The sequence below is a fragment of the Salvelinus sp. IW2-2015 genome, linkage group LG22 (genome assembly GCF_002910315.2).
Source record: "Salvelinus sp. IW2-2015 linkage group LG22, ASM291031v2, whole genome shotgun sequence".
Taxonomy (NCBI): Eukaryota; Metazoa; Chordata; class Actinopteri; order Salmoniformes; family Salmonidae; genus Salvelinus; species Salvelinus sp. IW2-2015.
The window spans coordinates 33,069,667-33,086,714 of NC_036862.1; the positions used below are offsets into that span (position 1 = coordinate 33,069,667).

Sequence of the window (17,048 nt, forward strand, 5' to 3'; positions counted from 1 at the left end):
GGTCCCACATATCCAAAAAAAATTTAGATGTGCAACTAAAAGAATTGTTTTTTCTTCCCCACTGGACCACCTTTACTCCACACACAAAGACGCATACAGCTCCCTCATATCCCCATTTGCAAATCTGACCATAAATCTATCCTGATTCTGACATACAAGCAAAAAATTAAAAAGCAGGAAGCACCAGTGACTCGATCAATAAAAAAAGTGGTCAGATGAAAAGCTACAGGTCTGTTTTGCTAGCACAGACTGGAATATGTCCAGATTCTTTGATGGCATTGAAAGATACACCACATCAGTCATTTGCTTCATCAATAAGTGCATCGATGATGTCGTTCCCACAGAGACCGTGCGTACATACTAGAGGTCGACCGATTAATCGAATGCAGATTAATTAGGGCCGATTTCAAGTTTTCATAACAATTCGAAATCGTATTTTTGGGCGCAGATTTGCCGATTATTATTATTATTTTTTGTACCTTTATTTAACTAGGCAAGTCATAAGAACACATTCTTATTTTCAATGACGCCTAGGAACGGTTGGTTAACTGCTGTTCAGAGGCAGAATGACAGATTTTCACCTGTCAGCTCGGGGATCCAATCATGCAACCTTACAGTTAACTAATCCAACGCAAATAACGACCTGCCTCTCTCTCGTTGCACTCCACAAGGAGACTGCCTGTTACGCAAATGCAGTAAGCCAAGGTAAGATTGCTAGCTAGCATTAAACTTATCTTATAAAAAACAATCAATCATAACACTAGTTAACTACACATTGTTGATGATATTACTAGATATTATTCTAGCGTTCCTGCGTTGCATATAATCTGACTGAGCACTACAAGCATACAAAGTATCTAAGTATCATCTGAGCGGTGGTAGGCAGAAGCAGGCGCGTAAACATCATTCAAACAGCACTTCCGTGCGTTTTCCAGCAGCTCTTCCTTGTGCGTCAAGCATTGCGCTGTTATAACAGAAGTAAATGGCTAGCTAGTTAGCGCGCACAATAATAGCGTTTCAAACGTCACTCGCTCTGAGCCTTCTATTAGTTGTCCCTTGCTCTGCATGGGTAACGCTGCTTCGATAGTGGCTGTTGTCCTTTGTTGCTGGTGCAGCCCAGGAGGAGCGAGGAGAGGACGGAAGCTATACTGACATTTGCAATACTAAAGTGCCCATAAGAACATCCAATAGTCAAAAGTTAATGAAATACAAATTATAGAGGAAATAGTCCTATAATTCCTATAATAACTACAACCTAAAACTTCTTACCTGGGAATATTGAAGACTCATGTTGGAAAGAAGAACCACCATTTTCGGCGAAAGCAAACAATGCTATTATCTGAGGATAGCACAATAGTAAACAAAGACAGATAAGCATATTTCAACCCTGCAGGCGTGACACAACGCAGAAATAAAAATATAATTCATGCCTTACCTTTGACGAGCTTCTGTTGTTGACACTCCAATATGTCCCATAAACATCACAAATGGTCCTTTTTGTTCGATTAATTCCGTCGATATATATCCAAAATGTCAATTTATTTGGCGCGTTTGATCCAGAAAAACACCGCTTCCAAATTGCTCAAACGTGACTACAAAATATATCAAAGGTTACCTGTAAACTTTGCCAAAAAATGTCAAACTACTTTTGTAATACAACTTTAGGTATTTTTTAACGTTAATAATCGATAAAATTGAAGACGGGATGATCTGTGTAAAATACAGGATTAAAACCAACTATAGCCAGCTTTCTGRTCACGCGCTTCTATCTAACAGGACACTTAATGTGACTCTCGTTCAAGATGGCCGTACTTCTTCATTACACAAAGGAATAACCTCAACCAATTTCTCAAGACTGTTGACATCCAGTGGAAGTGGTAGGAACTGCAAGCAGGTCCCTTAGAAATTTGGTTTCCCAATAAACTCATTGAAAAGAGTGACCTCAAAACAAAAAAAATCTGAATGGTTTGTCCTCGGGGTTTGGCCTGCTAAATAAGTTCCGTTATACTCACAGACATGATTCAAACAGTTTTAGAACTGTCAGAGTGTTTTCTATCCAGATCTACTAACAATATGCATATCTTATCTTCTGGGGATRAGTAGCTGGCAGTTSAATTTGGGTATGCTTTTCATCCAAACGTGAAAATGCTGCCCCCTATCCTAGAGAAGTTRMCATGCTGATAGAAATTTRGTAAGATAGATTTATGTTTCCCTGTATTAAAGTCCTCGGCTACTAAGAGYGCCGCCTCTGGRTGAGCGTTTTCTTGTTGGCTTATAGTGGAATACAGCTCATTCAGTGCGGTCAGCATCATTCTGTGGTGGTATGTAGACAGCTACGAAAAATGCAGATAAACTCTATGTAGATAGTGTGGTCTACAGCTTATCATGAGATACTCTACCTCAGGCGAGCAAAACCTTGAGACTTTCTTAGATATCGTGCACCAGCTGTTATTTACAAAAATACATAGTCTGCTGCCCCTTGTCTTACCAGACACCKCTGTTCTGTCCTGCCGATACAGCGTATAACCAGCCAGCTGTATGTTGATATTGTCGTCGTTCAGCCAGGACTTCGTGAAGCATAAGTTATTAGTTTCGAATKTCCCGTTGGTAGGATAATCTTCCGTGTAGGTCATCGATTTTATTTTCCAAAGATATCACGTTTGCTAGCAGAATGGAAGAAAGTGGGGGTTTATTCGATCGCCTACAAATTCTCAGAAGGCAGCCCGACCTCTGGCCCCTTTTTCTCCGCCTCTTCACACATGACGGGATCTGGGCCTGTTCCCAGGAAAGCTGTATATCATTGACGTCGTGGTGCTCGTCGGACTATGCCAGTCCGTGGTGAATAATCGCAGTTTGGATGTCCAGAAGTTATTTTCGGTCATAARAGACGGTAGCAGCAACATTATGTACAAAATAAGTAAAACAATAAGTTACAAACAACGCAAAAAACACAATTGATTAGGAATACGTAAAACGTCAGCCTTGTTCTGCGGCGCCATCTTGCAGACTTAGCACCTCTGTTCAGAGTGCCAGCCGTAATTTATAAACCGATTTCTACATGTAGAATCTCACGAATGCTGGCAGTCAGACGCCCACCGGTGGGTGGTCCCTAGAACTAATGTTGAACGAACGGCAAATGAGCGGCAGATTGACATTTTGTTGCAGTGGGTTACACCCATCTCCTGCCTTGCACCCATCTCATATCCTCCACAGCTCAAACTATATTGAAGAGGACAGAGGCCTAGATTAGTATAAACACCAGTTGGTTTGGTGTGTGTGCCTTAACACACTGGCCACAGSGGTCAAGAGAACACTCACAACACACATACAGAGAGACATTACTTCACTCACTGGATGGAGAGACCGACACACACCAACAGCACATAGGCTCAGAAGTGTGTGCACGCGCRTTGCTAATGCTATTGACATGTGACTGCAGACATCTTGGTAATGAAGTTGAGATCAGCAGGAGAGAATGTCACTCCTTTTCCATTCAATGTTTGTCATCTAATTGTCTGCCTTGATGTTTCTCCCCCCAGGGGTCATAAGATGACGAGTAGCTTCCCTCAGACGAGACAAACCACTTAACCCGTCTTTAGCAYTATCTCCGTCAGCAAGTGTCTGCATGTCATACAACACAGACAGTGTGATCAGTGAGTCTGTGGACCTCATTGCGTTATGCGTTGTGGTAAATAGGACTCTTGATTCCAGCACAAATGGCACCATGAGTCATTTATGGACTTATAAATGAATGAATATGTAATCAAAATCAAATCACATTTTATTGGTCACATACACGTGTTTAGCAGATGTTATTGCGGATGTGGCGAAATGCTTGTGTTTCTGGTGCCAACAGTGCAGTAATATCTAWCAAGTATTGTCTAACAATTTCACAATAAATACAAATCTAATGTAAATGGAAGACATCATTTTTATTTGTATAGAGACAGTGCAATGCAAATGAGGTTTGAAACACACTGGCACGTGTGTATTGCTTCGCACAGACAGTAGTTTGTTTGTGTTATGTRGTTATTAAATCTGGACCTGGCTTGCCTCCTCTGCCTCACCACCTCTGTCTCCCCCTGGTGTTTGGGTTGAGTGTGACCGCTTCCCTCCATTGTGTCCCAGCAGCAGCTCAGCTCTCTCAGGGAGGTGCAGGTTGCCAGTTAAGTGTTCTCTCTCTCTGTTCTCTATAAGTGGAGTAGGTCTCTTTCCTCAAACAGGGAGGGAGTATTTGAAACAGGACATTTTGGAACAGCTGGGAAACGGGTGAAAGTCAGTGGGTTTATGGGAAATGTAGTGGCAGGGTGACTGTGCCAGAGATAGTCATGTAAAATCTGTGGCACGGTAACTGACTGTTTTGACATCTTTGTGGAATGATTTCTTAAATCTTTTTGGTCTTGTTTAGTCTCCACCCAGAGGAATGTTAGTGTTCAGTCTAGAATATCCTTCCTTTTTAAGAACACACAAAGGCCTTTTCATTGTGTGCATGTGAGTGACCCCACGTTTGTCATGGTGGGTTTCGATATACAATGTTTGGTYTTCTCTGTTCAGTATCTGGTAAGTGTGTGATTGAGTGACTAYGTTTATGGGGTGGTTGGGCAGTCTCCTCTTGTTTGGTGTGTAGTTTGTGAAAGTTCATGTCTSGTTTGACACTGACTGACACATAGACACAATCTATAGCAGTGGTGCCCTTGGAGTGTGAGSCTGCTAACTGAGGAGGTAGAAGAGGAATGTTAGTGGAAGAGAAGAGTTCATCCTCCCTTTTTGTTGCTCAGATGTTCCCCCTCTTCTTCCAGAGGGCTGGTAGGAACCACAGGGCAACCGGAGGCTGTTTTAGACTGGTACATCTTTCTTTCGTGTCTTCCTCCCCTCCCCCTCTACTCTTTTGACACGCTGTGTTTTTATTTTGGGTGAAGAAAGCCTTTTGCAGCTGCATTAGCCTGTCTGTTTGAGAATTACATTTCGATATGTGAGGAAAGGGGCCTTTCAATTTTTTTGTTGTTGTCTTCGCACAGCTGCTGTGTGTAACATGAGTTTGGGAAAGTGAGAATATGTCATGATGAAGTCAAGTAATGTTTTCCTCTTTGTCTCTCCTCTAGTTGCGAGTTTCCTCTGACAGTGGACTGAGTGTCTCTGTGAGCGTCTCTCAACCTGGGACGACTGCTCTTCTGGCCACAGCGTCCATGAGGTAACGGCGGGAAGCCCCATACCACCCTCGCTCCGCCCTCCATCCCCCTCTCCCTCCATCCCCCTCTGCAGCGATGGGTCAGAAGATCTCAGGCAGCATCAAGTCAGTGGACGCACGGGGTGAGCCTTCATACCGGCCGGTCCGCCGTGAGCTGCGGGGTCCAGACTTCTGCCGGCCTCCTCGTCTGGACCTGCTTCTGGACATGCCCCCTGCGACCTCTGACCTGCAGCTCCACCACGCCTGGAACCCCGAAGACCGCTCGCTCAACGTCTTTGTCAAGGAGGATGACAAGCTGACCTTCCACCGCCACCCGGTGGCCCAGAGCACCGACTGCATCCGCGGCCAGGTGGGCTACACACGGGGGCTCCATGTCTGGCGGATCCACTGGCCKGCGAGACAACGAGGAACACACGCTGTTGTAGGGGTGGGCACGGCTGACGCTCTTCTACACTCTGTGGGTTACACAGCCCTGGTGGGTTCGGACTGTGAGTCGTGGGGTTGGGACTTGGGCCGGAACAGACTCTACCACGACAGTAAGAACCGGCCGGCCTCCACCTCGGCACCAACATACCCGTGTTTCCTGGAGGCAGACGAGTCGTTTGTTCTGCCAGATGCCCTGCTGGTGGTGCTGGACATAGACGAGGGCACGCTCAGCTTCATGGTGGACGGCCAGTACCTGGGCGTGGCCTTCAGAGGGTTAAAGGGCAAGAGGCTGTACCCCATCGTCAGCGCCGTGTGGGGACACTGTGAGGTCTCCATCCGCTACGTTAATGGACTGGATCGTAAGTCAATGTCCTTATGCTTTGACAGTGGGAATCCTCTCTCTCTCTCTCTCTCTCTGGCTGTTTTGCCTTCTGTTTGTTCTGTCTACATTATATTGTGGGGTTTGCTGTAGTCTGGTTTTGCATACCTCAGTCAGCATAGCATACTCCGACAAGGCTATGTATTCTCTAATACTGTAGCTCAAAGCAACTATAATATCAGCAAGTCAATGCTGCATTATGCCTTGATGGCGCTCACTTTCCTTTCTCTCTGGCTCTTGTTTAGAACACAATAAAGCACAATGTCAAAACCCAGTGACTCATACACCCATACTCTCCCCATCTCTCTGAATATAAAACCAAGTTGGAGCGCTCGCTTTTCATTGTTTACTGTGTAGATGAGGGGAGGGAGGCGTCTGTAGGAAATGTTGAACAGCACAATTATATTGTGTTTGGAGCTGGGGCTTATTTTAGAAGTGCTGAGGCAGCCTCTCGCCCAGGGGAGATCTCTGATGAATCGACATGCGCCGAGCACATGAATATGACCAGTGGGAGGGATGGAAAGATGGAGGGACAGAGCTGGAGRAAGAAAAGAGAATGGGGGAAAGGGAGGGAGTGAGATGAAGTGATGAAGGTTAATAATAATAAATTAAACTTATAGCGCTTTTCATTACAATTTCAAAGCACTTTAAGCAMCAACAAAACAAAAAAATGCAATTTTGTAAAACAGTAGATGGACTGTCATGGCAGGCAGGGTAGTTAGTTAATGGCTAGAGTAGAGGCAGTTCAGAGATGAAATGGAGGGGTGTCACATCCAGGGGGTTTCAGATTGGTCCAGAGCCGTTCATCAGGGCGCCCTTGCTGTCGCTGATGCAGCGCTTCTCAGTAGTACTCTCTGAAGTCAGACTCCATGGGTAGAACAACTCCACTACCGATGTGTAACACCCACCTGGGTGAAACTACGACACCCAGGAAGGTGTCAGAGAAGCACACTGCACATCAGTCCAGAATAGTCCTCCCTGAAGCTGACAACTGCTGAAAAAGGTTGAAGGAGAAAGAGATGTGGATTTAATCATCTGTGTGTCTGTCAGTCAGTCATGGGTTTTGGACATAATGGACTGGAGACGAGGTTAGTCCCAGAGACTGTCTGAATAATACTGTAGTAGTGACAGTCTGAGCATGGAGATGCTGTATACCAGTGGTGGCTTACCCTCCTCCTGCAGACCTCCCGGATTCTGAGATTCTACCAATCAGCTGCTCATCAGGACCTAGATTAGCTGCATCAGCTGTGTTGGAGCAGGAGCTAGTGTTGGCCACTGGTCTCTGTCAATCTATAGCCTCCAGTACACTAATCAGTGGCATGTCAGTACAGCGAGACTAGCTGATAGTGTTTTATACTTCAGAYTGCCTGGGTTGACTGTATACAGTTCTGTGTGGAGTGACTGCCTCTGCTACTGTGGAGAGAAAGTGGGGGAGGGCCTGCTGGTGTGTTTCTCGGCTCTGATCTATAAAAATATGTCTTTACCCATAGTAATCTTACCCATAAGCTCTCTGTCAACCCCCCCCTTAGACGGTCAGATATTAGCTACATTTTCATGGCTGCAAGCCAGGTGTTTGTGTGTGAGTTCACGGAAGGGAGCCAGGAGTGGAGTAATTCTAGAGGCAGTCCCAGTGTTCCGCGGAGCTCAATGTCTCGCCTTGCGAAGGAAGGTGTGTGTGTGTATTGTGCCCCATACAGTCACCCTCTGTTGCATGGTTTTCTTGTCTCTATCTCAAAGACCAACACACTGGGCTGTTTGTGTGGAACATGTGACATTAATGCATTATTCTATAGCCCATTGGAACACAAGCCCTATTCTTCATCAACTTGTTTACTTTCAAGAGGACAAAGGAGGGGTTTTAGTGTTGGTTTATTATAGGGCATGGGGTTGTCTCACTCTCCCCMCTTCTATTTCTCTCTACCCTTTTTCTCAATTTCCCTCACAATATCCCTCTATTTCTCCTTCTCTCTCTCCCCTCTGCTGTGTTTTCCCAAACTAAATGAAGATAGAGGAAAGTTAAGGGAATGTAGTTTTATAATGTAAGAGAAGCTAATGGAAGCAGCTTCTGAAAAATAACTCTGTCCACCCCATGTCCCTGCTCTGTCACAACTCTGTAGCCTCATTATGTAGGGATCCTGTGTGTGTCATCTGCTCTCTGCACTGATGTTAATAGTATGTATTTGTTCTGTAGGAATGCTCCAGAGGAAAGCATGGTATATTAKAAATTGGGTAGTTTGGGTACTGGATGCTGTTATGGCTGAAACAGCACTTCAGCCGGAGGTATATCAGACAATAAACCACTGGTCTGATGCATGAATTCTATTTATCTTAGTAATCAGTTTCTAATAGTAATAAGGCACCTCAGGGGTTTGTGTCTGAGAACAGCCCTTACCACACCCCTTCTGGCCTTATTGCTTAATTATGCTTTGGAAATGGGGCACACGCACAGGAAAATGCAGACAGTAAATGAGTATGCATACTCTGAGATGCCAGGCATTGGCTCGTATTCCCCAAGGTAGCTTCTCCATGTTTCTGTTTTAGACGCACTGTGGTAAAGGAGTCTTCTCTTTCTCTTGCAATAAAACCGCGTTGAGAGAGCTGTCCCTCCACTTTTCCATCACTTTCTCAAATTGTCCCTTAACACAGTTAATGCAATTCTCTGATCCTGTCTTTCTCAGCGAGCACATAGTTTCTTCTCCACACGACTTTCACACTGATAGAAGCTTTATCGATTTCTTTAGTGTTTCTGTTGCTCCCTAAAGCCTGTAAATAGAAAACAATAGGAGAGTGGAGATCAGGCTGTCCTGCTAGCTTTTTTCTAATAGCACTGTTCTTCTCTGTTACAAATGCACACCATTTCATGCTGGCTCTTTCACTTGCTCTCTCCCTCTATCTCTTTCTCACTCACTCCCACTTTTTCGTTTACCCTCAAATCCCTGCTTCAATATTTACACTTCTGATCATGGAAGGGAGTTGCCGTAGAAACCATTTAGCTGAATGGGGAGAGACGGTACAGCAAGTGCTGGCTTGGGGAGGGAGATTTAGGCTGGGGATGGTGTGTTGGCTTGGGGAGGGAGATTTAGGCTGGGGATGGTGTGTTGGCTTGGGGAGGGACAGATAGGCGGGGATGTGTGTTGGCTTGGGAGGGAGATTTAGGCTGGGATGGTGTGTGGCTTGGGAGGGAGATTTAGCTGGGGATGGTGTGTCGCTTGGGGAGGGAGATTTTAGGCTGGGGATGTGGTTTGTGTCGGCTTGGGAGGGAGATTTAGGCTGGGATGTGTGTGTGTCGGCTTTGGGAGGGAGATTTAGGCTGGGGATGGATGTTGTCGGCTTGGGGAGGGAGATTTAGGCTGGGATGGTGTGTCGGCTTGGGGAGGAGATTTAGGCTGGGGATGGTGTGTGTGGCTTGGGGAGGGAGATTTAGGCTGGGGATGTGTGTGTTGGCTTGGGGAGGGAGATTTAGGCTGGGATGGTGTGTTGGCTTGGGAGGGAGATTTAGGCTGCGGGATGGTGTGTTGGCTTGGGGGAGATTTAGGCTGGGGATGGTGTGTTGGCTTGGGGAGGGAGATTTAGGCTGGGATGGTGTGTTGGCGTTGGGGAGGGAGATTTAGGCTGGGATTGGTGTGTTGGCTGGGACTGGATCATTTTGGCTGTGAATGGAGGCTCTCTTGTTTTTAAACCATGAAACCTCGCGGTAAGTCTCCTGATAGTGTGGGAGAATAGATTCACAGACAGTGAGTACGTTTACATGAACATCTAATTCGATATTAACTGATTATGTCAGCAGGCCGGAGTATGGTAATTAGAGGTCGACCGATTAGATTTTTCGACACCGATACCGATTATTGGAGGACCCCAAAAAGCCGATGCCTATTTATTTATTTGTAATAATGACAATTACAACAATACTGAATGACACTTATTTTAACTTAATATAATACATCAATAAAATCAATTTAGCCTCAAATAAATAATGAAACATGTTCAATTTGGTTTAAATAATGCAAAAACAAAGTGTTGGAGAAGAAAGTAAAAGTGCAATATGTGCCAGTGTAAGAAAGCTAACGTTTAAGTTCCTTGCTCGAACATGGAGAACATATGAAAGCTGGTGGTTCCTTTTAACGTGAGTCTTCAATATTCCCAGGTAAGAAGTTTTAGGTTGTAATTAATTACAGGAATTATAGGACTATTTTCTCTCTATACGATTTGTATTTCATATACCTTTGACTATTGGATGTTCTTATAGGCACTTTAGTATTGCCAGTGTAACAGTATAGCTTCCATCCCTCTCCTCGCCGCTACCTGGGCTCGAACCAGGAACACATCGACACAGCCACCTCGAAGCAGCGTTACCCATGTGTAACGTTTAACTTTAGTCCGTCCCTCGCCCCGACCCGGCGCGAACCAGGGACCCTCTGCACACATCAACAACAGTCACCCACGAAGCATCGTTACCCATCGCTCCACAAAAAGCTGCGGCCCTTGCAGAGCAAGGGGAACCACTACTTCAAGTCTCAGAGCAAGTGACGTCACCGATTGACTAAGGCTATTAGCGGCACCACCGCTAACTAGCTAGCCATTTCACATGCAGAGCAAGGGGAAACACTACTCCAAGTCTCCGAGCGAGTGACGTTTTGAAACGCTATTTGGCGCACCCCGCTAACTAGCTAGCTATTTCACATCGGTTACACCAGCCTAATCTCGGGAGTTTGATAGGCTTGAATTCATAAACAGCGGAGCTGTTGGCAAAACGCGCAAAATGCTGTTTGAATGAATGCTTACGAGCCTGCTGGTGCCCACCTTCGCTCAGTCAGACTGCTCTATCAAATCATAGACTTAATTATAACATAATAACACACAGAAATACGAGCCTTAGGTCATTAATATGGTCGAATCTGGAAACTATCATCTCGAAAACAAAACGTTTATTCTTTCAGTGAAATACAGAACCGTTCCGTATTTTATCTAACGGTGTGCATCCATCAGTCTAAATATTCCTGTTACATGCACAACCTTCAATGTTATGTCATAATTACGTAAAATTCTGGCAAATTCATTTCTCAAATGAGCCAGGCGTCCCAAACTGTTGCATATACCCTGACTCTGCGTGCAATGAATGCAAGAGAAGTGACACAATTTCACCTGGTTAATATTGCCTGCTAACCTGGATTTCTTTTAGCTAAATATGCAGGTTTAAAAATATATACTTCTGTGTATTGATTTTAAGAAAGGCATTGATGACGACAGTCCTTTTTCGCGAATGCGCACTGCATCGATTATATGCAACGCAGGACACGCTAGATAGTAATATCATCAACCATGTGTAGTTATAACTAGTGATTATGATTGATTGATTGTTTTTTATAAGATATGTTTAATGCTAGCTAGCAACTTACCTTGGCTTCTTACTGCATTCGYGTAACAGGCRGGCTCCTCGTRAGGCAGGTGGTTAGAGCGTTGGACTAGTTAACCATAAGGTTGCAAGATTGAATCCCTGAGCTGACAAGGTAAAACTCTGTCGTTCTGCCCCTGAACAAGGCAGTTAACCCACTGTTCCYAGGCCATCATTGAAAATAAGAATGTGTTCTTAACTGACTTGCCTAGTTAAATAAAGGTGTAAATATATATATWTTTTTAAATAAAAAGCGAAATCAGCGTCAAAAATTACCGATTTCMGATTTGTTATGATTAATTAATCCGATTAATCGGTCGACCTCTAATGGTAATAGTCACAAACACCTTACTCTGCTTATCTGAATTGATTTAATGTCAAAATCGAAGTAAGCATACAGTGATTTTAAACACAATTGTTTTGTTGTTGCRATCTTTAGAATGATTAGGACACGTAAACCGCTTAATCAGCGTTCCAGTGGTGTATTTGATCTGCACATGTGCCAGCACCGGGTAGTGCAAGCCTCCCTCTTATGTACGAGTGAAGTGAGTTTGGAAAAACTGAAAGCATGCATCTTAGAAATAGTTTTCAGATACAAACTTTATATGTACGAACTCTGAATCTAATAGGCTTCGCAAAAATAACATCGTCACTGTGGTAGAACGTTTATTTTGATTGGTGATTTACTGCTGTCCCATCACGTAGCCTGATTTCAGATGTGTCCATATGAACAGGATTATTAGGGAAATAGTTATTCTTGCAAAGTATGTAAACATTTTAAACAAACTATTATATTAATCTGACTATCCACAATAATGGTGTTGTGTGCATGTAACCGTACTCAATGTCTTGCAGAGGTATAGCAGGCTTTATTATGCTGAGGACCCGAGTGTATAGGAGCACTGCAGGGGTCAGTGGCTAAATGGACTGGATCATTTGCTTCTGTCTGGGGATTCAGTGGCTAAAGGACTGGATCATTTGCTTCTGTCTGGGGATCAGTGGCTAATGGACTGGATCATTTGCTTCTGTCTGGGGATCAGTGGCTAAAGGACTGGATCATTTGCTTCTGTCTGGGGATCAGTGCTAAAGGAGGCGATCATTTGGTTCTGCTGGGGATCAGTGCTAAAGGACTGGATCATTTGTTCTGTCTGGGGATCAGTGGCTAAAGGACTGGATCATTTGCTTCTGTCTGGGATCAGTGGCTAAACGGACTGGATCATTTGCTTCTGTCTGGGGTATCAGTGGCTAAACGGAACTGGATCATTTGGTTCGTCTGGGGCATTCAGCTGGCTAAACGGACTGGATCATTTGCTTCTGTCTGGGGATCAGTGGCTAAACGGACTGGATCATTTGGTTCTGTCTGGGGATCAGTGGCTAAACGGACTGGATCATTTGCTTCTGTCTGGGGTTCAGTGGCTAAACGGACTGGATCATTTGCTTCTGTCTGGGGATCAGTGGCTAAACGGAGTGGATCATTTGGTTCTGTCTGGTAATAAAGCGCCAACGGACAACTGGTGTCCGTTAGTTCAGTGAGCAATTGGATTCAGCTGAAGTCAGCGATTCAATTTGGACACTGACATTTCCAATTTGAGAGAGGCTGAGGCTTGCCCTTTCTCTTGCTCTCACTTTCTTCCTCACTGCTGTTTCCATTCGTTATTTCTCTCACTCTCCTTGTGATGTTCTTTTTCTCTCTTTCCCCCTGTGATGTGCTCTTTCTCTCTCTCTCCCCCTGTGATGTCCTGTCTGTCTGATGCGCGCTCTCACTCACTCTCCCTGTGATGTGCTCTTGGGGATTGGTCAGTGAATTAGACTCGGAGATGCTCCACTTCTGCATAGTCACTGTTGTACGTACTTTCCCATGCTTACTTACCGGAAAAATCAATCACGCAGACATTCCTTGTCAGGATGAGCTGCTCATTTTATACATTGACGTCACATGTCTTGTCACAAGATGGTCATTTTATATATTTGTGTGACACACACACACACTACTTGCCACAATAAGTCAGTCTTTTTATATATTTTACATCTGACACACACACGCTCCCACTCCCAATCATGAGGTGGTCATTGGAACTGGTGCACAGTTTGAGATGTTATCCATCTCCACTGGCACAGTTCTCCATATTGATTAGATAAGATCTGAGYCTGGAATCAACAAGTCCACACTGAATATCCTGACAGCAGGTCAATTGGCATCTCTCCTGGTTGCACGCAAAGACTGTGAGTCTGAGAGGAAATGAGAGATGGCGGGAGAGATTGATCCAAAACAAAGATGGGGAGAGCGCGAGAAGAAATTGGGACAGTAGGATCAAGATATGTGTGTGTGTGTGTGTGGACACCCCTTCAAATTAGCGGATTCGGGTAGTTCAGCCAAACCCGTTGCTGACGGGTGTATAAAATCGAGCACACAGCCATGCAATCTCCAAGGTCTAACATTGGCAGTAGAATGGCCTTACTGAAGAGCTCAGTGACTTTCAACGTGGCACCGTCATAGGATGCCATCTTTCCAACAAGTTAGTTTGTTAAATTTCTGGCCTGTTAGAGCTGCCCCAGTCAACTGTAAGTGCTGTTATTTTGAAGCGGAAATGTCTGAGCAACAACAGTAACTGTTCGTCGGGAGCTTCAGGAAATGGGTTTCCATGGCCGAGCAGCTGCACACAAGCCTAAGATCACCAAGTGTCGGCTGGAGTGGTGTAAAGCTTGCCGCCATTGGACTCTGGAGCAGTGGAAACGCTTTCTCTGGAGTGATGAATCATGCTTCACCGTCTGGCAGTTTGATGGGCGAATCTGGGTTTGGCGAATGCCAGGAGATCGCTACGTACCCCAATGCGTAGTGCCAACTTTAAAGTTTGGAATAATCCTCTGGGGCTGTTTTTCRTGGTTCGGGCTAGGCCCCTTAGTTCCRGTGAAGGGAAATCTTAACGCTACAGCATACAATGACATTCTAGATGATTCTGTGCTCCCAACTTTGGCAACAGTTAGGGGAAGGCCCTTTCCTGTTTTAGCATGACAATGCCCCCGTGCACAAAGCGAGGTTCATATAGAAATGGTTTGTTGAGATCTGTGTGGAAGATCTTGACTGGCCTGCACAGAGCCCTGACCTCAACCCCATCGAACACATTTGCTATGAATTGGAACGCCGACTGAAAGCCAGGCCTAATCATCCAACATCAGTGGCCGACCTCTGTGTTTCCACCTGAGTGCATGTCTACATACAGGCCTAGAGCATGCACCTGATTGTCGCATAACGATAGCCCTGGACTACGCCTGAATCAGACAGACCCAGACAGCATCATATCTGCTTTACTGACACAAACCTGTATCTCACCATTATTAACAGAGCAGTGGGGGAGAGGGGGACTGAGTCAGGGGAGAGAAAGATAGATGGATGGACATAAACGGGATAGGGGGAGGGGGATGGAGAGAAGAAAGTGGCTCGCTTGCTATTACTTTCTAGTCCATTTAACTGAACCACTTCCAGCTAATTTGCTTCCATTAATACTTAATATCATCCTGTCCTGTTTGCTTTCATCCTATGTTTTGAAGTGTAATTTGGGTTTTTATGAACCCACATGGCATGCAGTTCAGCAAGCCAAGGCAGACATGCTGCTGCATAGACTACTGACCAACATGTAGCTGTTATTCTCCCCTACCTCTCCCTTTTCTGTCTCTTTCTTTGTGAAGACTATTTCAAGCTAAGCATGACACCCAAGAGATGCGCACCATACAGGTTTCTCCATGCTCACACACGAATCCTCAACCTGCAAACACACCCACACAYCTACATTCACTGGAGCAGTGTGGAGTCTGATAGCTCAGCCAGACTGTTGATTGACAGCAGACATTAGCATGCTCCTGCTCAGATTCCCGCTGTTTGATGGGACCACTTGTCGCTGGTGGCAACGCAGGGAGAGGGCACACCAGCTGGGCGATTGGACAGTTTCCAGGAAGCAGCAGCAGCATCATAATTATAATCATCCCTCCTATGCAATTCCCATAGCTCCACTGAATAACATGCTATGTTACTGTTCCTCTCAATTGACTCAACTATGGCTCTCTATTTTAATAGGCTTGCCTTGTTTGTGAGTTCCTGACACACGGCTACAGTGAGATGACCGTCTTGCTTTAGTAAGCCCAGGTGGTGAGAACTACCTTTCACTACTGAGTTCAGAGGCCACCTAATATATCCAGGCTCTCTAACAGGAATTGTAGATTTGACATCCTCCAGGTGGTGCCCAACTGTCTTACGCCCATATAACCATGGAGTCAGACAAGCAGAAGAAACATGCAGACAGGAGATTACATCCATCCATCTCCCACAATCCCTCTGTCTGCGCAGCAAGTGAGGTGTAGGCTGTGACCAGTTTAGCCCGTTAGTGAGTCAGATAGGCAGGCCGGATCCTGTAAGTCGACATCTGGAAGTGTATTTGTCTGCGTGTGTCTAAGGCCTATGTTTTACGGTCGTTTCTTGGAAGTTGACTCAATCATCACTTTGCACGTTTCTTTTGGATCTTTGTTAGTTTTAAGAATATTCTTTATATGGTGAGATAATGTCAAAAGCCAGCCTGCCAGCAAGCCTGCTTTTGTATCACATCCTTCCTATGGAAACATCTGTATAATACAGGAGAGTCCAATGTCAGTGTGTGTCTAATACACTGCTCAAAAAAATAAAGGGAACACTAAAATAACACATCCTAGATCTGAATGAATGAAACATTCTTATTAAATACTTTTTTCTTTACATAGTTGAATGTGCTGACTACAAAATCACACAAAAATKATCAATGGAAATCAAATTTATCAACCCATGGAGGTCTGGATTTGGAGTCACACTCAAAATTAAAGTGGAAAACCACACTACAGGCTGATCCAACTTTGATGTAATGTCCTTAAAACAAGTCAAAATGAGGCTCAGTAGTGTGTGTGGCCTCCACGTGCCTGTATGACCTCCCTACAACGCCTGGGCATGCTCCTGATGAGGTGGCGGATGGTCTCCTGAGGGATCTCCTCCCAGACCTGGACTAAAGCATCCGCCAACTCCTGGACAGTCTGTGGTGCAACGTGGCGTTGGTGGATGGAGCGAGACATGTTGTCCCAGATGTGCTCAATTGGATTCAGGTCTGGGAACGGGCGGGCCAGTCAATAGCATCAATGCCTTCCTCTTGCAGGAACTGCTGACACACTCCAGCCACATGAGGTCTAGCATTGTCTTGCATTAGAAAGAACCCAGGGACAACCGCACCAGCACATGGTCTCACAAGGGGTCTGAGGATCTCATCTCGGTACCTAATGGCAGTCAGGCTACCTCTGGCGAGCACATGGAGGGCTGTGCGGCCCCCCAAAGAAATGCCACCCCACACCATGACTGACCACCGCCAACACGGTCATGCTGGAGGATGTTCAGGCAGCAGAACGTTCTCCACGGCGTCTCCAGACTCTGTCACGTCTGTCACATGGCTCATGTGCTCAGTGTGAACCTGCTTTCATCTGTGAAGAGCACAGGGCGCCAGTGGCGAATTTGCCAATCTTGGTGTTCTCTGGCAAATGCCAAACGTCCTGCACGGTGTTGGGCTGTAAGCACAACCCCCACCTGTGGACGTCGGGCTCTCATGGATCTGTTTCTGACCGTTTGAGCAGACACATGCACATTTGTGGCCTGC

At 45.3% G+C, this 17,048-nt stretch overlaps 1 protein-coding gene across 1 annotated transcript in view; it reads left to right on the top strand.

The window, feature by feature from the left end:
• Positions 1–17,048, top strand: part of LOC111949501 (SPRY domain-containing SOCS box protein 4) — a 53,159-nt gene that overhangs the window by 33,604 nt on the left and 2,507 nt on the right. Inside the window, exon 2 of the mRNA XM_023966735.2 lies at positions 5,103–5,973. Coding sequence (XP_023822503.1) covers positions 5,265–5,973 — 709 coding nt within the window. The 5' untranslated portion in view covers positions 5,103–5,264. The remainder of the gene's footprint in view (positions 1–5,102; positions 5,974–17,048) is intronic.